This window comes from Panulirus ornatus, chromosome 22 (assembly GCF_036320965.1).
Source record: "Panulirus ornatus isolate Po-2019 chromosome 22, ASM3632096v1, whole genome shotgun sequence".
Classification (NCBI taxonomy): Eukaryota; Metazoa; Arthropoda; class Malacostraca; order Decapoda; family Palinuridae; genus Panulirus; species Panulirus ornatus.
The window spans coordinates 22,516,721-22,541,486 of NC_092245.1; the positions used below are offsets into that span (position 1 = coordinate 22,516,721).

At 45.0% G+C, this 24,766-nt stretch overlaps 1 protein-coding gene across 2 annotated transcripts in view; it reads right to left on the reverse strand.

The window, feature by feature from the left end:
* Positions 1-22,644, reverse strand: part of dop (microtubule-associated serine/threonine (MAST) protein kinase dop) — a 1,162,440-nt gene extending 1,139,796 nt beyond the window's left edge. Inside the window, exon 1 of one of the 2 annotated variants that reach the window (XM_071676293.1) lies at positions 22,467-22,644. In XM_071676293.1, the coding sequence (XP_071532394.1) occupies positions 22,467-22,520 (54 nt within the window). In that variant the 5' untranslated portion in view covers positions 22,521-22,644. The remainder of the gene's footprint in view (positions 1-22,466) is intronic. The other variant, XM_071676295.1, reaches the window with a different exon arrangement.
* Positions 22,645-24,766: the final 2,122 nt, after the last annotated feature.

The following is a 24,766-nucleotide window of genomic DNA, read 5'->3' on the forward strand; positions in this document are numbered from 1 at the left end:
AGAGAGAGAGAGAGAGAGAGAGAGAGCAGTTGCAACCCCTCGTCAAAACACAGCCGGTATATTTTTACCATAAAAGAACCCCCCTTCTTCCCCCCACCCCCCCAAGTAAATTACTGCACCCCTCCAATGGTCGGGAGAGAGAGAGAGAGAGAGAGAGAGAGAGAGAGAGAGAGAGAGAGAGAGAGAGAGAGAGAGAGTTAATGAAGGGGTAAACTTCGATGGGTCGGCTTTAAATATACTGTACTATTTTTTTCTTATATATATATATATATATATATATACATATATATATATATATATATATATATATATATATATATATATATATATATACACCGTGAAAAGCGCTTGAGGAGAGGCACTAACCCTGGAATAAACAGTGTGATGAGGGTAAGTAGCAGAGGGTCAGGGATGGAAGCAATTACCCTCAACATATATTCTGGTGACTCGTCTCTACCGCCATTGCTCCGGCTGGAACCAAAGTGCACTGCAGCACCTGTGGTGGTTTTTCCAGCTATTTGGAGCGGCGGTGGGCAGGCTGGGTTACGTAACCACAGCAGCCCGCCCGCCCGGCTTGTCATTAACACCCAGTTGGTATTTTTTTCAAAAGCGTTCGTGAAAATCATTTGTGCAATATTTACAGGTGAGGCGATGAACAGTTAATCTCTCGAGCACGACGGTATGACCTTTCGGTATGATAATCTGGCCTTTTACAGCTCGGATCAAAGGCCAGTCTATCAAACCGGGTCAGGCTAAAGGCTAGGCCACTATACCTAAAAGCTCGTTCTCTCGAAGGAGCTTAAGGCTAGCACCATCGTACTCGTGGGGGGTTACGGCCCCTGGAGGCTTACCCAACTCAGTCATGACTGTGGCCACGACAGATGATGAGGAGGATAGTGGAAACCTAGAGATAGGGAGCTGTGGTGTGGAGAGATCCCGATTGACGGTGATGCATTGCTGACGCATTGAGACAGCGGTGGTTGGCGGGTAAGGTAGGCTGGATCATGCGAACCTCCAAGACGAGAGAATATAAAACCAACGGGGCAGATAATTCTCGGACATTCATTCGAAACCGTTGACGACGTACATCATGGCACACCCCTACCCTGAACTCCCGTCTTGACAGGCAAAACTGTCGAGTTAGAAAACGTGCCAAACCATCCAAAGTACGGAATGACTATCGTAAATTTGAACGACTGAGAACAACTGAAAATCTCAAGACTCTACCTACTCTCAGAGGAGCAGATCAGAAAGATACGATGGAGAATCCTTAAAGCCACAGATCCCAGTGACTCAACACTGGCAGAGCAGGGATGGGAGACGGTAAAATCACACAACCATAACCAAAAGATGCCATTCATAAATGTGTGAAAATATTGCGAACATCAGGTGCCCGATACTAACTCACTCCTTGCGAACTTCCAAAGCATCGTGGACTTCGCAGTGGAGACATGAGGAACATCCATCAAACATATAGAAGACATTGAGACCGAGGAGGGTAGGTAGGTCTATGGGGATCGACCTCAAACAGCCCGATGGATCAGAGGAACATATTGGTTGCCGGGTCTCACACCGAACTGATGTAGTTTCGAAGTCTCGACCACCAGCGACAGGTGTAAGGTGTAGAGCGGTCGTGGGGGAGGGAGACAGTGAGACAGTGGTGGTGGTTGTTGTGAGGTAAAGCAGCAGCAATGAGTAAGGCAGAGGCCCCCCTTACACCCCTCCGACCCAAGACCCGGCCTCATTTCTCCAGCTAAGACAATCGTTGCCCCGGCTATATTGTTCGCTCTTGATGAAGAGGCAAAAATACTGTATTGGACAAAGAAAGCTTTATCATCTGCTGAACAATATCATCTTCACTCACAATGCCCCCTCACACTGCCTCCAAAACCGTGCCTCAAATCAGCTTAATTTCTCACTCAACCCACCTCTCTACCACACACAATACTTGGCCCTGGGCGACCCAAATCTCTTCCAAAACCCTACAGACTTCCTCGGTGAGTGAACACTGTTGCACACAGCGGTGGAGGAAGAGAACGGCACGGGTGGTTATGGTGGTGTGAGGTAAGGTTTGATGGTGCTGGGAGGCAATGGTGGGAGAGGGTTCTTGGCACAGGGAGGCAATGGCGAGTGAGGAGGGCCTGTTCAACGAGGTGGTGGCGGATGAGGGAAGCTGTGGTCGGGCGGCAGTGAATGGGGTTGGTGGTTCATGGGGCAGGATATAATGGAAGTGGTGGTGTGTGAGGGTGGGGAGGAGGAGAAGGTATGAAGCGGGAGTGTATGGGGCAGCAGTGAATGGGAGTTTATGGAAGGGAGGGAAGCAGTGAGTGTGAATGTATGGGGGGGGGGAGCAATGACTGGGAGTGTATGGGGTCAATAGTGACTGATATTGGGAATGTATGGGGGTAGATGGCAGGGAGATTACATGGGGGCAGTAGTCAGTGGGTAAAGATAGGTCCAATTTCCTTACTCTCAGAGTTTTGTGTCTACCTTCCCTGCTCTTTCTGTTGCTCCACTGATTCATCGGGCTGTTCGAGGCTGCAGCCCGCAGGCCTACGTCCCTACTAAAAAAACCTGCCCAGTCAGGTACACTTCCTTAAATCCATTTGTCCATGACATGTCGAATTTCTCCGGCAGCTGGCCCGTAATATTCCTATGACGTAGACATAATATTGAGAAACCTTGGGATTTCCCCACACTCATACCCCTCGCCTTTTATTTCACCGACAAAATTTTATTTCACCGACATCACCCCGGCCTTTCATGTCTGTAATTTCACCAAAGAACGATTTTCTATACAAATTATGGAACATGCTTCCCATGATTTTTTTTCATGTGTAAATTTTAACAACCTAATATTGAGCTCAACTTGTAAATTTATCTAGTGGAAGTAATTTACGTATGGCATTAACCTCATCATGTTCTCTGAGACCAATATGAGAAGGACTTCTCAATAGTTTGTGGGATCCCTTTATCAGGTATATATGAGGGTTTTGATTCACCAATCTTCCCTCATAAGGAGACGGCATTGACTCAACAATCTACCCTCATAAGCAGAGGGTACTGGCTCGCTAATTTTCCCTCATAAGCAGAGGGTATTGGCTCGCTAATCTTCCCTCATAAGGAGAGGGTTTCGGCTCACCAATTTTCCCTCATAAGCAGAGGGTACTGGCTCGCTAATTTTCCCTCATAAGCAGAGGGTACTGGCTCGCTAATTTTCCCTCATAAGCAGAGGGTACTGGCTCGCTAATTTTCCCTCATAAGCAGAGGGTACTGGCTCGCTAATTTTCCCTCATAAGCAGAGGGTACTGGCTCGCTAATTTTCCCTCATAAGCAGAGGGTACTGGCTCGCTAATTTTCCCTCATAAGCAGAGGGTACTGGCTCGCTAATTTTCCCTCATAAGCAGAGGGTACTGGCTCGCTAATTTTCCCTCATAAGCAGAGGGTACTGGCTCGCTAATTTTCCCTCATAAGCAGAGGGTACTGGCTCGCTAATTTTCCCTCATAAGCAGAGGGTACTGGCTCGCTAATTTTCCCTCATAAGCAGAGGGTACTGGCTCGCTAATTTTCCCTCATAAGCAGAGGGTACTGGCTCGCTAATTTTCCCTCATAAGCAGAGGGTACTGGCTCGCTAATTTTCCCTCATAAGCAGAGGGTACTGGCTCGCTAATTTTCCCTCATAAGCAGAGGGTACTGGCTCGCTAATTTTCCCTCATAAGCAGAGGGTACTGGCTCGCTAATTTTCCCTCATAAGCAGAGGGTACTGGCTCGCTAATTTTCCCTCATAAGCAGAGGGTACTGGCTCGCTAATTTTCCCTCATAAGCAGAGGGTACTGGCTCGCTAATTTTCCCTCATAAGCAGAGGGTACTGGCTCGCTAATTTTCCCTCATAAGCAGAGGGTACTGGCTCGCTAATTTTCCCTCATAAGCAGAGGGTACTGGCTCGCTAATTTTCCCTCATAAGCAGAGGGTACTGGCTCGCTAATTTTCCCTCATAAGCAGAGGGTACTGGCTCGCTAATTTTCCCTCATAAGCAGAGGGTACTGGCTCGCTAATTTTCCCTCATAAGCAGAGGGTACTGGCTCGCTAATTTTCCCTCATAAGCAGAGGGTACTGGCTCGCTAATTTTCCCTCATAAGCAGAGGGTACTGGCTCGCTAATTTTCCCTCATAAGCAGAGGGTACTGGCTCGCTAATTTTCCCTCATAAGCAGAGGGTACTGGCTCGCTAATTTTCCCTCATAAGCAGAGGGTACTGGCTCGCTAATTTTCCCTCATAAGCAGAGGGTACTGGCTCGCTAATTTTCCCTCATAAGCAGAGGGTACTGGCTCGCTAATTTTCCCTCATAAGCAGAGGGTACTGGCTCGCTAATTTTCCCTCATAAGCAGAGGGTACTGGCTCGCTAATTTTCCCTCATAAGCAGAGGGTACTGGCTCGCTAATTTTCCCTCATAAGCAGAGGGTACTGGCTCGCTAATTTTCCCTCATAAGCAGAGGGTACTGGCTCGCTAATTTTCCCTCATAAGCAGAGGGTACTGGCTCGCTAATTTTCCCTCATAAGCAGAGGGTACTGGCTCGCTAATTTTCCCTCATAAGCAGAGGGTACTGGCTCGCTAATTTTCCCTCATAAGCAGAGGGTACTGGCTCGCTAATTTTCCCTCATAAGCAGAGGGTACTGGCTCGCTAATTTTCCCTCATAAGCAGAGGGTACTGGCTCGCTAATTTTCCCTCATAAGCAGAGGGTACTGGCTCGCTAATTTTCCCTCATAAGCAGAGGGTACTGGCTCGCTAATTTTCCCTCATAAGCAGAGGGTACTGGCTCGCTAATTTTCCCTCATAAGCAGAGGGTACTGGCTCGCTAATTTTCCCTCATAAGCAGAGGGTACTGGCTCGCTAATTTTCCCTCATAAGCAGAGGGTACTGGCTCGCTAATTTTCCCTCATAAGCAGAGGGTACTGGCTCGCTAATTTTCCCTCATAAGCAGAGGGTACTGGCTCGCTAATTTTCCCTCATAAGCAGAGGGTACTGGCTCGCTAATTTTCCCTCATAAGCAGAGGGTACTGGCTCGCTAATTTTCCCTCATAAGCAGAGGGTACTGGCTCGCTAATTTTCCCTCATAAGCAGAGGGTACTGGCTCGCTAATTTTCCCTCATAAGCAGAGGGTACTGGCTCGCTAATTTTCCCTCATAAGCAGAGGGTACTGGCTCGCTAATTTTCCCTCATAAGCAGAGGGTACTGGCTCGCTAATTTTCCCTCATAAGCAGAGGGTACTGGCTCGCTAATTTTCCCTCATAAGCAGAGGGTACTGGCTCGCTAATTTTCCCTCATAAGCAGAGGGTACTGGCTCGCTAATTTTCCCTCATAAGCAGAGGGTACTGGCTCGCTAATTTTCCCTCATAAGCAGAGGGTACTGGCTCGCTAATTTTCCCTCATAAGCAGAGGGTACTGGCTCGCTAATTTTCCCTCATAAGCAGAGGGTACTGGCTCGCTAATTTTCCCTCATAAGCAGAGGGTACTGGCTCGCTAATTTTCCCTCATAAGCAGAGGGTACTGGCTCGCTAATTTTCCCTCATAAGCAGAGGGTACTGGCTCGCTAATTTTCCCTCATAAGCAGAGGGTACTGGCTCGCTAATTTTCCCTCATAAGCAGAGGGTACTGGCTCGCTAATTTTCCCTCATAAGCAGAGGGTACTGGCTCGCTAATTTTCCCTCATAAGCAGAGGGTACTGGCTCGCTAATTTTCCCTCATAAGCAGAGGGTACTGGCTCGCTAATTTTCCCTCATAAGCAGAGGGTACTGGCTCGCTAATTTTCCCTCATAAGCAGAGGGTACTGGCTCGCTAATTTTCCCTCATAAGCAGAGGGTACTGGCTCGCTAATTTTCCCTCATAAGCAGAGGGTACTGGCTCGCTAATTTTCCCTCATAAGCAGAGGGTACTGGCTCGCTAATTTTCCCTCATAAGCAGAGGGTACTGGCTCGCTAATTTTCCCTCATAAGCAGAGGGTACTGGCTCGCTAATTTTCCCTCATAAGCAGAGGGTACTGGCTCGCTAATTTTCCCTCATAAGCAGAGGGTACTGGCTCGCTAATTTTCCCTCATAAGCAGAGGGTACTGGCTCGCTAATTTTCCCTCATAAGCAGAGGGTACTGGCTCGCTAATTTTCCCTCATAAGCAGAGGGTACTGGCTCGCTAATTTTCCCTCATAAGCAGAGGGTACTGGCTCGCTAATTTTCCCTCATAAGCAGAGGGTACTGGCTCGCTAATTTTCCCTCATAAGCAGAGGGTACTGGCTCGCTAATTTTCCCTCATAAGCAGAGGGTACTGGCTCGCTAATTTTCCCTCATAAGCAGAGGGTACTGGCTCGCTAATTTTCCCTCATAAGCAGAGGGTACTGGCTCGCTAATTTTCCCTCATAAGCAGAGGGTACTGGCTCGCTAATTTTCCCTCATAAGCAGAGGGTACTGGCTCGCTAATTTTCCCTCATAAGCAGAGGGTACTGGCTCGCTAATTTTCCCTCATAAGCAGAGGGTACTGGCTCGCTAATTTTCCCTCATAAGCAGAGGGTACTGGCTCGCTAATTTTCCCTCATAAGCAGAGGGTACTGGCTCGCTAATTTTCCCTCATAAGCAGAGGGTACTGGCTCGCTAATTTTCCCTCATAAGCAGAGGGTACTGGCTCGCTAATTTTCCCTCATAAGCAGAGGGTACTGGCTCGCTAATTTTCCCTCATAAGCAGAGGGTACTGGCTCGCTAATTTTCCCTCATAAGCAGAGGGTACTGGCTCGCTAATTTTCCCTCATAAGCAGAGGGTACTGGCTCGCTAATTTTCCCTCATAAGCAGAGGGTACTGGCTCGCTAATTTTCCCTCATAAGCAGAGGGTACTGGCTCGCTAATTTTCCCTCATAAGCAGAGGGTACTGGCTCGCTAATTTTCCCTCATAAGCAGAGGGTACTGGCTCGCTAATTTTCCCTCATAAGCAGAGGGTACTGGCTCGCTAATTTTCCCTCATAAGCAGAGGGTACTGGCTCGCTAATTTTCCCTCATAAGCAGAGGGTACTGGCTCGCTAATTTTCCCTCATAAGCAGAGGGTACTGGCTCGCTAATTTTCCCTCATAAGCAGAGGGTACTGGCTCGCTAATTTTCCCTCATAAGCAGAGGGTACTGGCTCGCTAATTTTCCCTCATAAGCAGAGGGTACTGGCTCGCTAATTTTCCCTCATAAGCAGAGGGTACTGGCTCGCTAATTTTCCCTCATAAGCAGAGGGTACTGGCTCGCTAATTTTCCCTCATAAGCAGAGGGTACTGGCTCGCTAATTTTCCCTCATAAGCAGAGGGTACTGGCTCGCTAATTTTCCCTCATAAGCAGAGGGTACTGGCTCGCTAATTTTCCCTCATAAGCAGAGGGTACTGGCTCGCTAATTTTCCCTCATAAGCAGAGGGTACTGGCTCGCTAATTTTCCCTCATAAGCAGAGGGTACTGGCTCGCTAATTTTCCCTCATAAGCAGAGGGTACTGGCTCGCTAATTTTCCCTCATAAGCAGAGGGTACTGGCTCGCTAATTTTCCCTCATAAGCAGAGGGTACTGGCTCGCTAATTTTCCCTCATAAGCAGAGGGTACTGGCTCGCTAATTTTCCCTCATAAGCAGAGGGTACTGGCTCGCTAATTTTCCCTCATAAGCAGAGGGTACTGGCTCGCTAATTTTCCCTCATAAGCAGAGGGTACTGGCTCGCTAATTTTCCCTCATAAGCAGAGGGTACTGGCTCGCTAATTTTCCCTCATAAGCAGAGGGTACTGGCTCGCTAATTTTCCCTCATAAGCAGAGGGTACTGGCTCGCTAATTTTCCCTCATAAGCAGAGGGTACTGGCTCGCTAATTTTCCCTCATAAGCAGAGGGTACTGGCTCGCTAATTTTCCCTCATAAGCAGAGGGTACTGGCTCGCTAATTTTCCCTCATAAGCAGAGGGTACTGGCTCGCTAATTTTCCCTCATAAGCAGAGGGTACTGGCTCGCTAATTTTCCCTCATAAGCAGAGGGTACTGGCTCGCTAATTTTCCCTCATAAGCAGAGGGTACTGGCTCGCTAATTTTCCCTCATAAGCAGAGGGTACTGGCTCGCTAATTTTCCCTCATAAGCAGAGGGTACTGGCTCGCTAATTTTCCCTCATAAGCAGAGGGTACTGGCTCGCTAATTTTCCCTCATAAGCAGAGGGTACTGGCTCGCTAATTTTCCCTCATAAGCAGAGGGTACTGGCTCGCTAATTTTCCCTCATAAGCAGAGGGTACTGGCTCGCTAATTTTCCCTCATAAGCAGAGGGTACTGGCTCGCTAATTTTCCCTCATAAGCAGAGGGTACTGGCTCGCTAATTTTCCCTCATAAGCAGAGGGTACTGGCTCGCTAATTTTCCCTCATAAGCAGAGGGTACTGGCTCGCTAATTTTCCCTCATAAGCAGAGGGTACTGGCTCGCTAATTTTCCCTCATAAGCAGAGGGTACTGGCTCGCTAATTTTCCCTCATAAGCAGAGGGTACTGGCTCGCTAATTTTCCCTCATAAGCAGAGGGTACTGGCTCGCTAATTTTCCCTCATAAGCAGAGGGTACTGGCTCGCTAATTTTCCCTCATAAGCAGAGGGTACTGGCTCGCTAATTTTCCCTCATAAGCAGAGGGTACTGGCTCGCTAATTTTCCCTCATAAGCAGAGGGTACTGGCTCGCTAATTTTCCCTCATAAGCAGAGGGTACTGGCTCGCTAATTTTCCCTCATAAGCAGAGGGTACTGGCTCGCTAATTTTCCCTCATAAGCAGAGGGTACTGGCTCGCTAATTTTCCCTCATAAGCAGAGGGTACTGGCTCGCTAATTTTCCCTCATAAGCAGAGGGTACTGGCTCGCTAATTTTCCCTCATAAGCAGAGGGTACTGGCTCGCTAATTTTCCCTCATAAGCAGAGGGTACTGGCTCGCTAATTTTCCCTCATAAGCAGAGGGTACTGGCTCGCTAATTTTCCCTCATAAGCAGAGGGTACTGGCTCGCTAATTTTCCCTCATAAGCAGAGGGTACTGGCTCGCTAATTTTCCCTCATAAGCAGAGGGTACTGGCTCGCTAATTTTCCCTCATAAGCAGAGGGTACTGGCTCGCTAATTTTCCCTCATAAGCAGAGGGTACTGGCTCGCTAATTTTCCCTCATAAGCAGAGGGTACTGGCTCGCTAATTTTCCCTCATAAGCAGAGGGTACTGGCTCGCTAATTTTCCCTCATAAGCAGAGGGTACTGGCTCGCTAATTTTCCCTCATAAGCAGAGGGTACTGGCTCGCTAATTTTCCCTCATAAGCAGAGGGTACTGGCTCGCTAATTTTCCCTCATAAGCAGAGGGTACTGGCTCGCTAATTTTCCCTCATAAGCAGAGGGTACTGGCTCGCTAATTTTCCCTCATAAGCAGAGGGTACTGGCTCGCTAATTTTCCCTCATAAGCAGAGGGTACTGGCTCGCTAATTTTCCCTCATAAGCAGAGGGTACTGGCTCGCTAATTTTCCCTCATAAGCAGAGGGTACTGGCTCGCTAATTTTCCCTCATAAGCAGAGGGTACTGGCTCGCTAATTTTCCCTCATAAGCAGAGGGTACTGGCTCGCTAATTTTCCCTCATAAGCAGAGGGTACTGGCTCGCTAATTTTCCCTCATAAGCAGAGGGTACTGGCTCGCTAATTTTCCCTCATAAGCAGAGGGTACTGGCTCGCTAATTTTCCCTCATAAGCAGAGGGTACTGGCTCGCTAATTTTCCCTCATAAGCAGAGGGTACTGGCTCGCTAATTTTCCCTCATAAGCAGAGGGTACTGGCTCGCTAATTTTCCCTCATAAGCAGAGGGTACTGGCTCGCTAATTTTCCCTCATAAGCAGAGGGTACTGGCTCGCTAATTTTCCCTCATAAGCAGAGGGTACTGGCTCGCTAATTTTCCCTCATAAGCAGAGGGTACTGGCTCGCTAATTTTCCCTCATAAGCAGAGGGTACTGGCTCGCTAATTTTCCCTCATAAGCAGAGGGTACTGGCTCGCTAATTTTCCCTCATAAGCAGAGGGTACTGGCTCGCTAATTTTCCCTCATAAGCAGAGGGTACTGGCTCGCTAATTTTCCCTCATAAGCAGAGGGTACTGGCTCGCTAATTTTCCCTCATAAGCAGAGGGTACTGGCTCGCTAATTTTCCCTCATAAGCAGAGGGTACTGGCTCGCTAATTTTCCCTCATAAGCAGAGGGTACTGGCTCGCTAATTTTCCCTCATAAGCAGAGGGTACTGGCTCGCTAATTTTCCCTCATAAGCAGAGGGTACTGGCTCGCTAATTTTCCCTCATAAGCAGAGGGTACTGGCTCGCTAATTTTCCCTCATAAGCAGAGGGTACTGGCTCGCTAATTTTCCCTCATAAGCAGAGGGTACTGGCTCGCTAATTTTCCCTCATAAGCAGAGGGTACTGGCTCGCTAATTTTCCCTCATAAGCAGAGGGTACTGGCTCGCTAATTTTCCCTCATAAGCAGAGGGTACTGGCTCGCTAATTTTCCCTCATAAGCAGAGGGTACTGGCTCGCTAATTTTCCCTCATAAGCAGAGGGTACTGGCTCGCTAATTTTCCCTCATAAGCAGAGGGTACTGGCTCGCTAATTTTCCCTCATAAGCAGAGGGTACTGGCTCGCTAATTTTCCCTCATAAGCAGAGGGTACTGGCTCGCTAATTTTCCCTCATAAGCAGAGGGTACTGGCTCGCTAATTTTCCCTCATAAGCAGAGGGTACTGGCTCGCTAATTTTCCCTCATAAGCAGAGGGTACTGGCTCGCTAATTTTCCCTCATAAGCAGAGGGTACTGGCTCGCTAATTTTCCCTCATAAGCAGAGGGTACTGGCTCGCTAATTTTCCCTCATAAGCAGAGGGTACTGGCTCGCTAATTTTCCCTCATAAGCAGAGGGTACTGGCTCGCTAATTTTCCCTCATAAGCAGAGGGTACTGGCTCGCTAATTTTCCCTCATAAGCAGAGGGTACTGGCTCGCTAATTTTCCCTCATAAGCAGAGGGTACTGGCTCGCTAATTTTCCCTCATAAGCAGAGGGTACTGGCTCGCTAATTTTCCCTCATAAGCAGAGGGTACTGGCTCGCTAATTTTCCCTCATAAGCAGAGGGTACTGGCTCGCTAATTTTCCCTCATAAGCAGAGGGTACTGGCTCGCTAATTTTCCCTCATAAGCAGAGGGTACTGGCTCGCTAATTTTCCCTCATAAGCAGAGGGTACTGGCTCGCTAATTTTCCCTCATAAGCAGAGGGTACTGGCTCGCTAATTTTCCCTCATAAGCAGAGGGTACTGGCTCGCTAATTTTCCCTCATAAGCAGAGGGTACTGGCTCGCTAATTTTCCCTCATAAGCAGAGGGTACTGGCTCGCTAATTTTCCCTCATAAGCAGAGGGTACTGGCTCGCTAATTTTCCCTCATAAGCAGAGGGTACTGGCTCGCTAATTTTCCCTCATAAGCAGAGGGTACTGGCTCGCTAATTTTCCCTCATAAGCAGAGGGTACTGGCTCGCTAATTTTCCCTCATAAGCAGAGGGTACTGGCTCGCTAATTTTCCCTCATAAGCAGAGGGTACTGGCTCGCTAATTTTCCCTCATAAGCAGAGGGTACTGGCTCGCTAATTTTCCCTCATAAGCAGAGGGTACTGGCTCGCTAATTTTCCCTCATAAGCAGAGGGTACTGGCTCGCTAATTTTCCCTCATAAGCAGAGGGTACTGGCTCGCTAATTTTCCCTCATAAGCAGAGGGTACTGGCTCGCTAATTTTCCCTCATAAGCAGAGGGTACTGGCTCGCTAATTTTCCCTCATAAGCAGAGGGTACTGGCTCGCTAATTTTCCCTCATAAGCAGAGGGTACTGGCTCGCTAATTTTCCCTCATAAGCAGAGGGTACTGGCTCGCTAATTTTCCCTCATAAGCAGAGGGTACTGGCTCGCTAATTTTCCCTCATAAGCAGAGGGTACTGGCTCGCTAATTTTCCCTCATAAGCAGAGGGTACTGGCTCGCTAATTTTCCCTCATAAGCAGAGGGTACTGGCTCGCTAATTTTCCCTCATAAGCAGAGGGTACTGGCTCGCTAATTTTCCCTCATAAGCAGAGGGTACTGGCTCGCTAATTTTCCCTCATAAGCAGAGGGTACTGGCTCGCTAATTTTCCCTCATAAGCAGAGGGTACTGGCTCGCTAATTTTCCCTCATAAGCAGAGGGTACTGGCTCGCTAATTTTCCCTCATAAGCAGAGGGTACTGGCTCGCTAATTTTCCCTCATAAGCAGAGGGTACTGGCTCGCTAATTTTCCCTCATAAGCAGAGGGTACTGGCTCGCTAATTTTCCCTCATAAGCAGAGGGTACTGGCTCGCTAATTTTCCCTCATAAGCAGAGGGTACTGGCTCGCTAATTTTCCCTCATAAGCAGAGGGTACTGGCTCGCTAATTTTCCCTCATAAGCAGAGGGTACTGGCTCGCTAATTTTCCCTCATAAGCAGAGGGTACTGGCTCGCTAATTTTCCCTCATAAGCAGAGGGTACTGGCTCGCTAATTTTCCCTCATAAGCAGAGGGTACTGGCTCGCTAATTTTCCCTCATAAGCAGAGGGTACTGGCTCGCTAATTTTCCCTCATAAGCAGAGGGTACTGGCTCGCTAATTTTCCCTCATAAGCAGAGGGTACTGGCTCGCTAATTTTCCCTCATAAGCAGAGGGTACTGGCTCGCTAATTTTCCCTCATAAGCAGAGGGTACTGGCTCGCTAATTTTCCCTCATAAGCAGAGGGTACTGGCTCGCTAATTTTCCCTCATAAGCAGAGGGTACTGGCTCGCTAATTTTCCCTCATAAGCAGAGGGTACTGGCTCGCTAATTTTCCCTCATAAGCAGAGGGTACTGGCTCGCTAATTTTCCCTCATAAGCAGAGGGTACTGGCTCGCTAATTTTCCCTCATAAGCAGAGGGTACTGGCTCGCTAATTTTCCCTCATAAGCAGAGGGTACTGGCTCGCTAATTTTCCCTCATAAGCAGAGGGTACTGGCTCGCTAATTTTCCCTCATAAGCAGAGGGTACTGGCTCGCTAATTTTCCCTCATAAGCAGAGGGTACTGGCTCGCTAATTTTCCCTCATAAGCAGAGGGTACTGGCTCGCTAATTTTCCCTCATAAGCAGAGGGTACTGGCTCGCTAATTTTCCCTCATAAGCAGAGGGTACTGGCTCGCTAATTTTCCCTCATAAGCAGAGGGTACTGGCTCGCTAATTTTCCCTCATAAGCAGAGGGTACTGGCTCGCTAATTTTCCCTCATAAGCAGAGGGTACTGGCTCGCTAATTTTCCCTCATAAGCAGAGGGTACTGGCTCGCTAATTTTCCCTCATAAGCAGAGGGTACTGGCTCGCTAATTTTCCCTCATAAGCAGAGGGTACTGGCTCGCTAATTTTCCCTCATAAGCAGAGGGTACTGGCTCGCTAATTTTCCCTCATAAGCAGAGGGTACTGGCTCGCTAATTTTCCCTCATAAGCAGAGGGTACTGGCTCGCTAATTTTCCCTCATAAGCAGAGGGTACTGGCTCGCTAATTTTCCCTCATAAGCAGAGGGTACTGGCTCGCTAATTTTCCCTCATAAGCAGAGGGTACTGGCTCGCTAATTTTCCCTCATAAGCAGAGGGTACTGGCTCGCTAATTTTCCCTCATAAGCAGAGGGTACTGGCTCGCTAATTTTCCCTCATAAGCAGAGGGTACTGGCTCGCTAATTTTCCCTCATAAGCAGAGGGTACTGGCTCGCTAATTTTCCCTCATAAGCAGAGGGTACTGGCTCGCTAATTTTCCCTCATAAGCAGAGGGTACTGGCTCGCTAATTTTCCCTCATAAGCAGAGGGTACTGGCTCGCTAATTTTCCCTCATAAGCAGAGGGTACTGGCTCGCTAATTTTCCCTCATAAGCAGAGGGTACTGGCTCGCTAATTTTCCCTCATAAGCAGAGGGTACTGGCTCGCTAATTTTCCCTCATAAGCAGAGGGTACTGGCTCGCTAATTTTCCCTCATAAGCAGAGGGTACTGGCTCGCTAATTTTCCCTCATAAGCAGAGGGTACTGGCTCGCTAATTTTCCCTCATAAGCAGAGGGTACTGGCTCGCTAATTTTCCCTCATAAGCAGAGGGTACTGGCTCGCTAATTTTCCCTCATAAGCAGAGGGTACTGGCTCGCTAATTTTCCCTCATAAGCAGAGGGTACTGGCTCGCTAATTTTCCCTCATAAGCAGAGGGTACTGGCTCGCTAATTTTCCCTCATAAGCAGAGGGTACTGGCTCGCTAATTTTCCCTCATAAGCAGAGGGTACTGGCTCGCTAATTTTCCCTCATAAGCAGAGGGTACTGGCTCGCTAATTTTCCCTCATAAGCAGAGGGTACTGGCTCGCTAATTTTCCCTCATAAGCAGAGGGTACTGGCTCGCTAATTTTCCCTCATAAGCAGAGGGTACTGGCTCGCTAATTTTCCCTCATAAGCAGAGGGTACTGGCTCGCTAATTTTCCCTCATAAGCAGAGGGTACTGGCTCGCTAATTTTCCCTCATAAGCAGAGGGTACTGGCTCGCTAATTTTCCCTCATAAGCAGAGGGTACTGGCTCGCTAATTTTCCCTCATAAGCAGAGGGTACTGGCTCGCTAATTTTCCCTCATAAGCAGAGGGTACTGGCTCGCTAATTTTCCCTCATAAGCAGAGGGTACTGGCTCGCTAATTTTCCCTCATAAGCAGAGGGTACTGGCTCGCTAATTTTCCCTACAAACATCGGGGACGGCTGTCATAACTGTATTGCCAAATATGACAAAATTATAAAGTGATCTTGGCAGTGTTCACGTGAAAGCAGTTTCTTGTGTTATCTCAACATTCAATCTATCCTTGCAGAGCACAACTGACACTTTTACCATGAGCCATGGGGGATGGGGGAGAAAGAATACTTCCCACGTATTCCCTGCGTGTCGTAGAAGGCGACTAAAAGGGGAGGGAGCGGGTGGCTGGAAATCCTCCCCTCTCGTTTTTTTTTTTTTTTTTTTAATTTTCCAAAAGAAGGAACAGAGAAGGGGGCCAGGTGAGGATTTTCCCTCTAAGGCCCAGTCCTCTGTTCTTAACGCTACCTCGCAAATGCGGGAAATGGCGAATCGTATGAAAAAAAAAAAAATATATATATATATATATATGATATTGAACGGTATATTTATGGCAAAACCTATTCAAAGAATAGGAAAAAGAGTAAATATTCCATTCCTTACATACATTAGATATCAACCTCATGGAACTTCCTTCCAGTGAAGACATGCACAATATATCCATGAAGACAGATGCCTACCACTGGGATTCACCACCTCTGTTGTACAGGACAATACGTGGACCTACAAGCCGAAACCTCAAACAGCCTGACTGATCGGATGAACAGCTTCGTCGGAGTTGTAATGGGATGGAAACTGATTCAAGGGTATAGGGACACATATAAATGACCACGGTAATCAATCCAAATTAATGAAACTCTTACACTTTATGTCGTACATTATGGACCCAGAAGACACACACAATGCATAGAACTTCACACTTGTATTTCCTGAAGAGTTTAAAAGCTTATGGAACCCTTGCGGAAAAAAAAAACCCAGCGACTCTCCTCTGACATATACATCTTACTCTGGTTCCGAAGGCTGCCACCATCCACCTCCGCGTCCCATGGTGCGTCCCAGCTCACCTGCTGAGAGCCTAGCCTTTCAGGGTGTTTGATACTGCGCGTCTCCGTGTCTCCACCATCATCTGCCGTGCCATCTGGTTGGTCCGGTACATATCTGAAGATTTTGTCCAGTTGCCTTCTCGCTGAGTGGACCAAGTCATTGACGGTACCTCAGGTTCTTGCTCGTAATACGGTAAAAACACGGTGGCCTCCGTGAGCAAAATCAGTTTCCCCGATCATTTCCCATTAGTATATATATATATATATATATATATATATATATATATATATATATATATATATATATATATATATATATATGCATATGTTCTTCAGCGGTATCCGTTCCAGCTTGGAATTCTCTTCACACTCAAGTTTCCGACTCAGCCTTCCAGCATTTACTGAAAGCATACACAGTGATATACATCTCGACGTGTTAAATGACATTTATCAGACACTTGGCCTCAAATATGCATACGAGAAAAACCGAATGACAAGGGAAAAAACACCTCAGGCATTCAGCAACCACAAAAGACACAATGTACACTCGGTAAAAAAAATATTTTACCACTTTTTTATGTGAATCACTATGACGCCACGGACAAAGGATTATGAAAAATGCCCAACGGTCTGGCCCCACTCACACTGGTTGCCCTGCTTTCACGATATTGTTATGCATGACTGCTAACACCATCTTTCATCCGTTATAATAATCCTATACATTGATATCATTATTTGATGGGAATGAATATAAAGTTGAGCCCTAATTTCATTAGGGAATCTATCTCACAAATTGATCATTTCGAAATCCATCAGACCCACTGAGAAGACACTTCTCCCCCAACTACCCGAGTTTAACCACGCAGTCCACATTTCCCAGCCCATACGCACAAAAATGTAATCACATCAACTCCCTCTCACTCACTGTCTGCCTGCTTGATGTACGGCCGACAGTTTCGCTGGGCAGCAATTTCAACGTCCATCGGGTCAACCATACGATGGAATATTTCGTTCGCAGGAACACAAAACCTTTATGCAGAAAGCCATTACCCCAACCAGGACCGCCATCTAAGTGGCCTCTACAGTTTCGAGGCTGCGCTAACTACCAGATGCACGTCTGGACTTCCTCTGGAGCTAGAACTTTCTCGAGGAAGCTCTGGGCGCGCGCGCTCGCTCTCCCGCCTGCTGAGGATGTTACAGCCTAGCCTTAAGTGGCGCAGTGCAACCAAAAGTAGGCGGAATACGGTAACACCTGCATATATCACCATTATTCTCATCATTATTATTATAAGTAGTAGTAGTACATAACTACTAAAGGACCCCTCTCACGAAGGTAAATAGATTTCACTGGATTAGTAGCTGTTATATAGCATGAACCTTCCTCCCTTCATTACTTCGAACAGCTACACTGTGGTACCCTCTTCCTTCTCTCATCTCTCCCTCATCACGTTAACTTTCCTGCATAAAAAGAGTCAGGTTCTACAAAACACCAGCAAAGCCCTGATTAATTTCTAGCTCCCTTGTATTTTACTTTTTTCTTTCACTGTGATAACCATTAGCCAAGGCATGTTTCTCGCCCGCGCCATGACGGTCATTATGAACGAAAATGGAGGTGGTTTTTAGGGGTATAACCCAGGACCTCAATCAAGCAGCTGCAAATCCAAGAATGTGTTGCAGTCAGTAGCAGGAAGTTCAAAGGAAGTATTTGGATAGCTGTATCCTCATCTGTCAACCGACGATGACACAGCAGGTCGAGTCCGGGAGCACTATATACCAGCATACATCTTGCAGTCAATCACATAAACACTGATAGGAGTAAACTCGCTGGAATAAACACAGAACCTCCAAGCTTTCCACTGTATTTCAAGCCGTTTTCAGGGAGAGTCAACACGAACTATAAATACCAAATTAAACTTCACCACAGCCAAGGAAACATGGAGCGGTACATCTGAGAAACACGGAAAGGTTAACCAGAACGGTAACGTGATCCAGTCCCTCTACCTGGCTAAGGATATCAGGTCAGCTACCGCTTTCTTAATTTTGCCCCATTTCAAGACACACCCAGCTACCTAGGTCAACCCCCGCTACGTGACCCTCTCGAATCACTCTCGCTTACATTGGTTACGACCAGACAAAGCAGACAATGGTTGGTTTACAAAGACTGGTGTTGGAAGGCGGGAAACAAGTGTGATGTTGGGATTTAAATAACTTTGTTAAGTACTGGCACCTGATGAGGTGGACTGTCTCCACGAAACATGTCCTGCCACACGTGTAGAAAAATTACATGTTAGATAAAATTGTCTGAACTCCTACTGAAGTGCGACTTAAACATCATACAAACATCATGGACAAGCGTGATCATATATATATATATATATATATATATATATATATATATATATATATATATATATATATACACTCAATTTCGTCAACAGATGATGATACAGCCTCGCTGGGATGACTTTTCACATGCAGTATGACCACAAGCAGGCAGAGGCTGGCAACACCTTCATATATATATATATATATATATATATATATATATATATATATATATATATATATATATATATATATATATATACACACACACCAGTATGTACCAACATATATGCCAGTATTACAAGCTCGAGAATAAAAGGTGCGTCTCGATCACCGATTTACAATAATATCTGGGTCACGGAATCGAACGGCAAGTGACACCTTACGATGCGGTCTGTACCAAACAGTGAGCTGTTTGGATGGTGGAGATGTGGGCACGACTTCAGACCTGAGATACGTCACACAGGTCAGCTGAGAACTGATGGGAGAATATCATAAGTATCCCATGTGTACAAAGGGAAAATGAGTCATTGGTTTTCGGAAAAACTTTATTCCAAATCACTGAAACTGTTGTGATTCATTAGTCCATGGTATCGAAAAAAAAACTAGATATCTTTTTCTCCCACTTACTTCAAACCGACTAAAAACACACACAAATTAATGAGATAAGAGGGGCTACAGAAAATTACATATACCCCAAGATAATGATAAAGTCCACAAGAGATAAGTTATCTCCACCACCTTGACGGTCTACCAGACAGGTACGTACGTCCTGATATCATTTGACACAATAAATCTAAGAGCAAGTACTTCTAAATAAAAATGCCCAGAAAAAGTATACTGAACACACACACTAGAATGATGTTTCTATACAACTGCTCTGAGAAAGCAAACAGAACACGCACTAAGGGATGTTCCTAACACATACAACCTCCCACAGAAAGCAGATAAAACGCACATAATGAAGACGTTTCAAAATAATATAAGTGCCCAGAGATAGCACACACACACACACATACACACACACACACACACACACACTTTCAAAACCATCGCAAAGTAAGACATCGCCTGCAGAACCATCTTTACACAAAAATAATTCACAATGAAACCGCCTGCGTGATATCCTCGAAGGCGTTGTCCCAAACTTACACTTGGATATTAAGTTCCCAATGGCACGATGGCCAAGGAAGGCTCTGTAAAAAATAACTGCCTCTAAAATCCAAAGGTGCATTATGCATCAAAAGAACGAACACCTTAAACATACGGGGTCCCAGACTATTCAACACATGGACTGCAACCAATAGGAACATCATGGGACAGATGCACAGGGGAGAAGTTTAAGAGTATCCTGGACAAGTATTTACAGTGTACCAAACCAGAAAGGCTGTGGGTGGTACGTGGGCTTGCGGGCTGCGGCTTCCAACAGCTTGGTCGACCAACGACCTATAACCTTGCAGCCTGGACACAGCCCAGTTATAAGGGTATAAGACCCCAGAAGAGTACTGCTAGTAAAATTTTAGACCTTATCTTCGATTGGCCAATTTTTTAACTAGTGTAAGGTCATCTAAAATGAGATTACTCATGGCTGCTTGGATGGTTCGAAACTAGTTATGTTTCACAGGTCACGAGGGAATGACCTTCTACAAGAGGAAAATGGGAGGCCTACAAGGCATGTAGGAATCATCATCACCCACAATAGACAAGATGTACACTCGGAGATGTTACCCATATGGTAAAGTTCTGTTTTTCTTTCGGAATCAGAACTTGTTTACAATGACGATTATTCATAACTTAGTAGCATTTCATAATCATATCAACTCCTAATGAACACATCTATCATATCCATCATGCAACATTAAATTAAACCAAGTAAGTTTGGGGACAGAAGCGGGGAAAGAGCGGCGTTAACAATATACTAGATTACCGTTACGATACGTTAGGCTGGATTACGTTAGGTTAAATCATAAACTATTATGTTCATTCGACCTCACGTTTTCCCGGTCTGTTGGGCTAATGTAAGACTGCAGGGTAATGGATAGGCGTACTTACTGAAGGTAAAAGAATAAAAATCTGCCTAAAAAGAAAAGTAAAAAAAAAAAAAAAACACACGAGACCATCAAACATTTTCGCTATGACCTTAAACCAGTATAATCCAAAAAGTGAGTTCGCTGCAAGATATCATAAACAGAATGGTCTACCATTTTTATTCCCATCGACTAATGTTACGCAACTTGAACATAACAAAGATACTTCGGTGATAAACATACGTGAGCGAGTCTAAGTGCTTCAAATGACAGATTTCGAGTCGTGTCAATACACGACAAAGTTAAGCTAGGCTGCGTGCGGCTTAAACACAGGTGACGGAGAATTTTGTGGATGATGGAGATGTGAGCATGCCATCAAAACACACACTTGTTTGAGTCTTGGAATACCGGGTAGCACTTACCGCGATACATGCAGTGTAAGAAATATACAATTATGTAAGGCGGGAGAAATTTTATTCTGCATCTTTCAAATATTCCACTTACACGCGACTAAAATAAAAGACAAAAGACATCAACATGATAGCTGAAGCCTGATGGAAAAATTAATGTTACTTGTCAACACGCTGATGATAAAGTCACAGAGATAAGTTATCTCCACCACATTCACATTCTACACAGGTATGTACGTCTTAATATGCTACACAAAATTCAGTTCTTAAAAATCTGCTTCTAAATTACTAAATCTACCTAAAGTAAAAGATTAAGTGGTCGCAAAGATCAGCCACTCTTAGAACTCATTCCGAGGCTGAAACCTATCTTTGGCATGCATCCGCCAAACATTTTCAAACGACGTGTGAACAAGGCTATAAACGATGCAACGTACACACACACACACACACACACACACACACACGTGCCAGACATTTACACAATAAATCAAACAGAATGCAAAGCTTTGTTTAGCTTACCTGACTTTTACGCGCAAAGTCATCACAAACCTAACGGCCGACAACGGAGAACTTGTTTCATTTCTTGCATGACTGGGAGTCATACTTTGCACGTTACTGTAAAATTTCCTCCCACCAGAGGTCATTGGGGACTCAACACGACTATGATCAAACGTCAGCACGCAGGCAGGGCCATCAATCAAAGACGTTTCTGATACACTGATCAAGGTGTATCAGCTGAATTCGATCCTATTATCGTTTGGGACATCAAGCGAATTTCGTTAGGTTAGGTTAGGGTTTGGTTGAAATTATTTCTCCGATGGTATTTGATGTTTGTTGAACGATCCTGACTAATTTCTACCGCAAAGCGCTACTATTTATGATATACCCCACTCAAAACCCTGGTTCCCAGTCTCACATTATTGTTGGATGAAGATGGCGAAATATCCCAAAAGGTAGGGATTTGCGGTAGAAATGAAGGCCAGAATCGCGTAAAGCAAACAAAAAAAAAAAAAATCGTTAAAACATATAATTTCAACTTCCAAAAAGGTGGATTTCCAAAACGGTAGTAATTCTACCCTACATACTAAAATTAGCTCATTTTTGTAACATACTGCTTTCAATTCAAGGTTCTGGTTTTGTCTAAGTCTACAATTTTTTTTCAACTTCTGGTCAATAATTCCAACAGCTCCTAATAAGAAAAGCTTCCCCATTATCCAGTAATTCCAAATTAATCTCACGAAAAGGGTTGAATTTATAAGGGGGAGAGGGGAAGTGGAGGCAAACAAAAACAAAACACTATGTAAGGTTGAGCTAACATTCATTTAACCCGTTTTCCCTTTGCTTTAAAGCCCTGCACACTTGTTTGCATAACAGGGAGGGTAACTGGATTACGAGTCATTAATCAAAACTCTAGGACCACGAAAGGAAAAGATGAAGGGACTAACGTCATTCTACACACCCAAATTAATCTTTGAAATTGTATCTCACAAAAACTTCCATATGATGAAATCTACCGTACTCTTAGTTTCATATTCTTCACGACCTAACTGCTGTGACAAATTAATCTTAACAAATGAAATATGAACCATAAATAATGGGATTTTCATAGACATACGCAGCATCGTCTACGCCTACAGATCTAAGTAAGATTCTCACGGCAAGCGTAGGTCGTCCGGCAAGTGCAACACCCAGGAAAATCAGGATATTTGCAAGTGGTGAGTTGTCAGCTGAAGCAACCCCAGCCCGTGTCTTAATTTTGGCAATGAGCCATCTGGTCTGTCAGCTTGGGTAACCCATGCTGCTTACAACCACCTGTCAACCTGCGAACACTTTCATAAACAGATTTAAGCACTGTCTCACTAAATCACGACCATAGGATCGCGCAAGACATCATGTGAATGTGGGAAATCACCTAAAATACATCGGGATGTGCTGTTCTCAGGCCCCCGTTTAAGGCCACACGATTCTGTTGGGAACTTGGAAACTGCCGCGTTAAACTTACCCGTTCAAATCGACGCCTGGCGGGAGGAGTGAAGCTCCAGCTGCCGTGAGGCATTGTGTATAATCCTTATGGGTAACCTGAAACGATTTGATGTTCCATCACTTCCTACTGCCGCAAGTAATTCAGGTAAATCACGAGCACGCACTGTATACATTCACCTCCCACCACTAGTGCTGTCACCACTGAAGCTGAGGCTGCCGCTTCCCGCGCCATCTATGGAGTACTCGAGTTACCACACGCACCCAGACAAATTATTTACTGTTTCAGGTAAGTCTTCCAAAATTTTCGCCTATTCAACAGAGTGTCTTTTCCTGTGAATGTATACCTAAATAAACTGAATAAACACTAACGTGATTTATATAACTGCGTCTAGTGGCTGTAAATTCTATTGTTTACATACAACATGAATGAGGATGCGAGACATAGAAAATGGACGCGTATTCTCAGAAAAAGGAGCTCAGTTATGAGTAACTATTGTATAAGATGAAGTACGTATGTAAGAACGAAGTTTGAAACTAATTTCCTCTGCCATGGTATGGTTGATGTGAATATCAAAATGAATAGAAGATATTTACAAGTGCAAATTGCATGATCTATCAAACATAATTGAAACATCCTTTCGCCTTCCTCTACGGTAAATCAGCTCAATTGTATTCCGTTAATGGTGATAATTAGAGACAATTAGTGTCCAATTAAAATATATATGTCTAAGCGAACGAAATGAAATACTGAGTGCTGACAGGTAAAAACCAATGATCGCGTATAAAGGAGAGAACAGTAAGATCATAATGGTTTTAGGAGTCAAAAGGACAAAGATTCTTATATAAACGGCAGGGCTTTGTAAGCTGGCTTTTCAAGCTACGTTTCTTACACTACAATAAACAACACAATCCAAAAGATATACAGAAAAATATAAACAAACTGGCCTCGACATACTTAACAAATCCCACTGTTTGACAATATTGATATAACGTGATATGATGGTGTTATTGACCCGCTGTACATCTAAACTTTTTCATTCAATTCTACCGATTTCTCCCTCAGCATTCCGAATGTTTAATGCACAATGTACTCTCATTAACAGCTAACGGCTGTAATAAAGCAACAGCAGTGATAGTTAGTGATGGATGGAACTGTAAATAAAACAACGCCATTTGGGATCTTCCCCAGAGTGTGCGTGGTGTTTTCTCGTACGCACAAGGCCGCTGGAAAGCAATGCATTTCGGGGCAGACTTAATTGTTAGATTATCTAATCATTCACTCTTACTGTTCTTAAAACTAATTCTAAGTTCATCTATAATGGTGTGAAGTTAAAAGAGAAAAGGGAAATAATTATGGAAATGATATTACTGGTTACATGGCATCAGTCCATACAGCGGACGAATACCGTACCGTGATATAGGTCCGTACCTCAACATAGCCTAACGTAACGTAACCAAACCTAACCAAACATAGCCTAAAGTAACGAAACGTAAACCAACCTAACCTAGCCTAGCGTAATGTAACCGAACCTAACATAGCCTAACGTAACGTAACCAAACCTAACGTAACATAGCCTAACGTAAGTAAACAAACCTAACCTAGCCTAGCGTAATTAACCTAACCTAACATAGCCTAACGTAACATAACCTACCGTAACCTAACGTACCGTAGCCTAACGTAACCTAAACTAACTTGATCCACCTAAACTCATGTGGCCTACCGTAATGGAACCTAGATTAACGTAACCTGATCTAAACTAACCTTATGTTACCGAATTAACCTAAACTAACCTAACCTACCCTAATGTAACCTAGATTAATGTTACCTGATCTAACCTAAACTAAAAATGTGACAATGTAACCTAGATTAACGTAACCTTAACTCACCTAACCTACCCTAATATAACCTTGTGTACCGTAACATAAACTAACCTAAACTAACTATATGTTACCTAGATTAACGTAACTATAACCTAACTTCATGTAACCCAACTTTTCTGCAACCTAACCTCACCTAATATAACCTGACCTAATTTACTAGTATAATGTAATCTGACCTAACCTAGCCTAATGTAACCTAACCTATCCTGCCTTAATGCACTACTCTAACGAAACATAAAATGTATACCATTATGGGAGGAAATTCTGAGTTCGCGTTTTGCGTGAATAATCACATTATATCATAATTGCCACCGGATTCCAATCTGTCTTTTTATCTAAGAGACATTTCAACCAATTCCATTTCTGCTGTTGTTGATATTGCAAAAAAAAGTTCTATACTATGAGCTTCATTTCAAGTAAATGGGTATTGCATAGCAT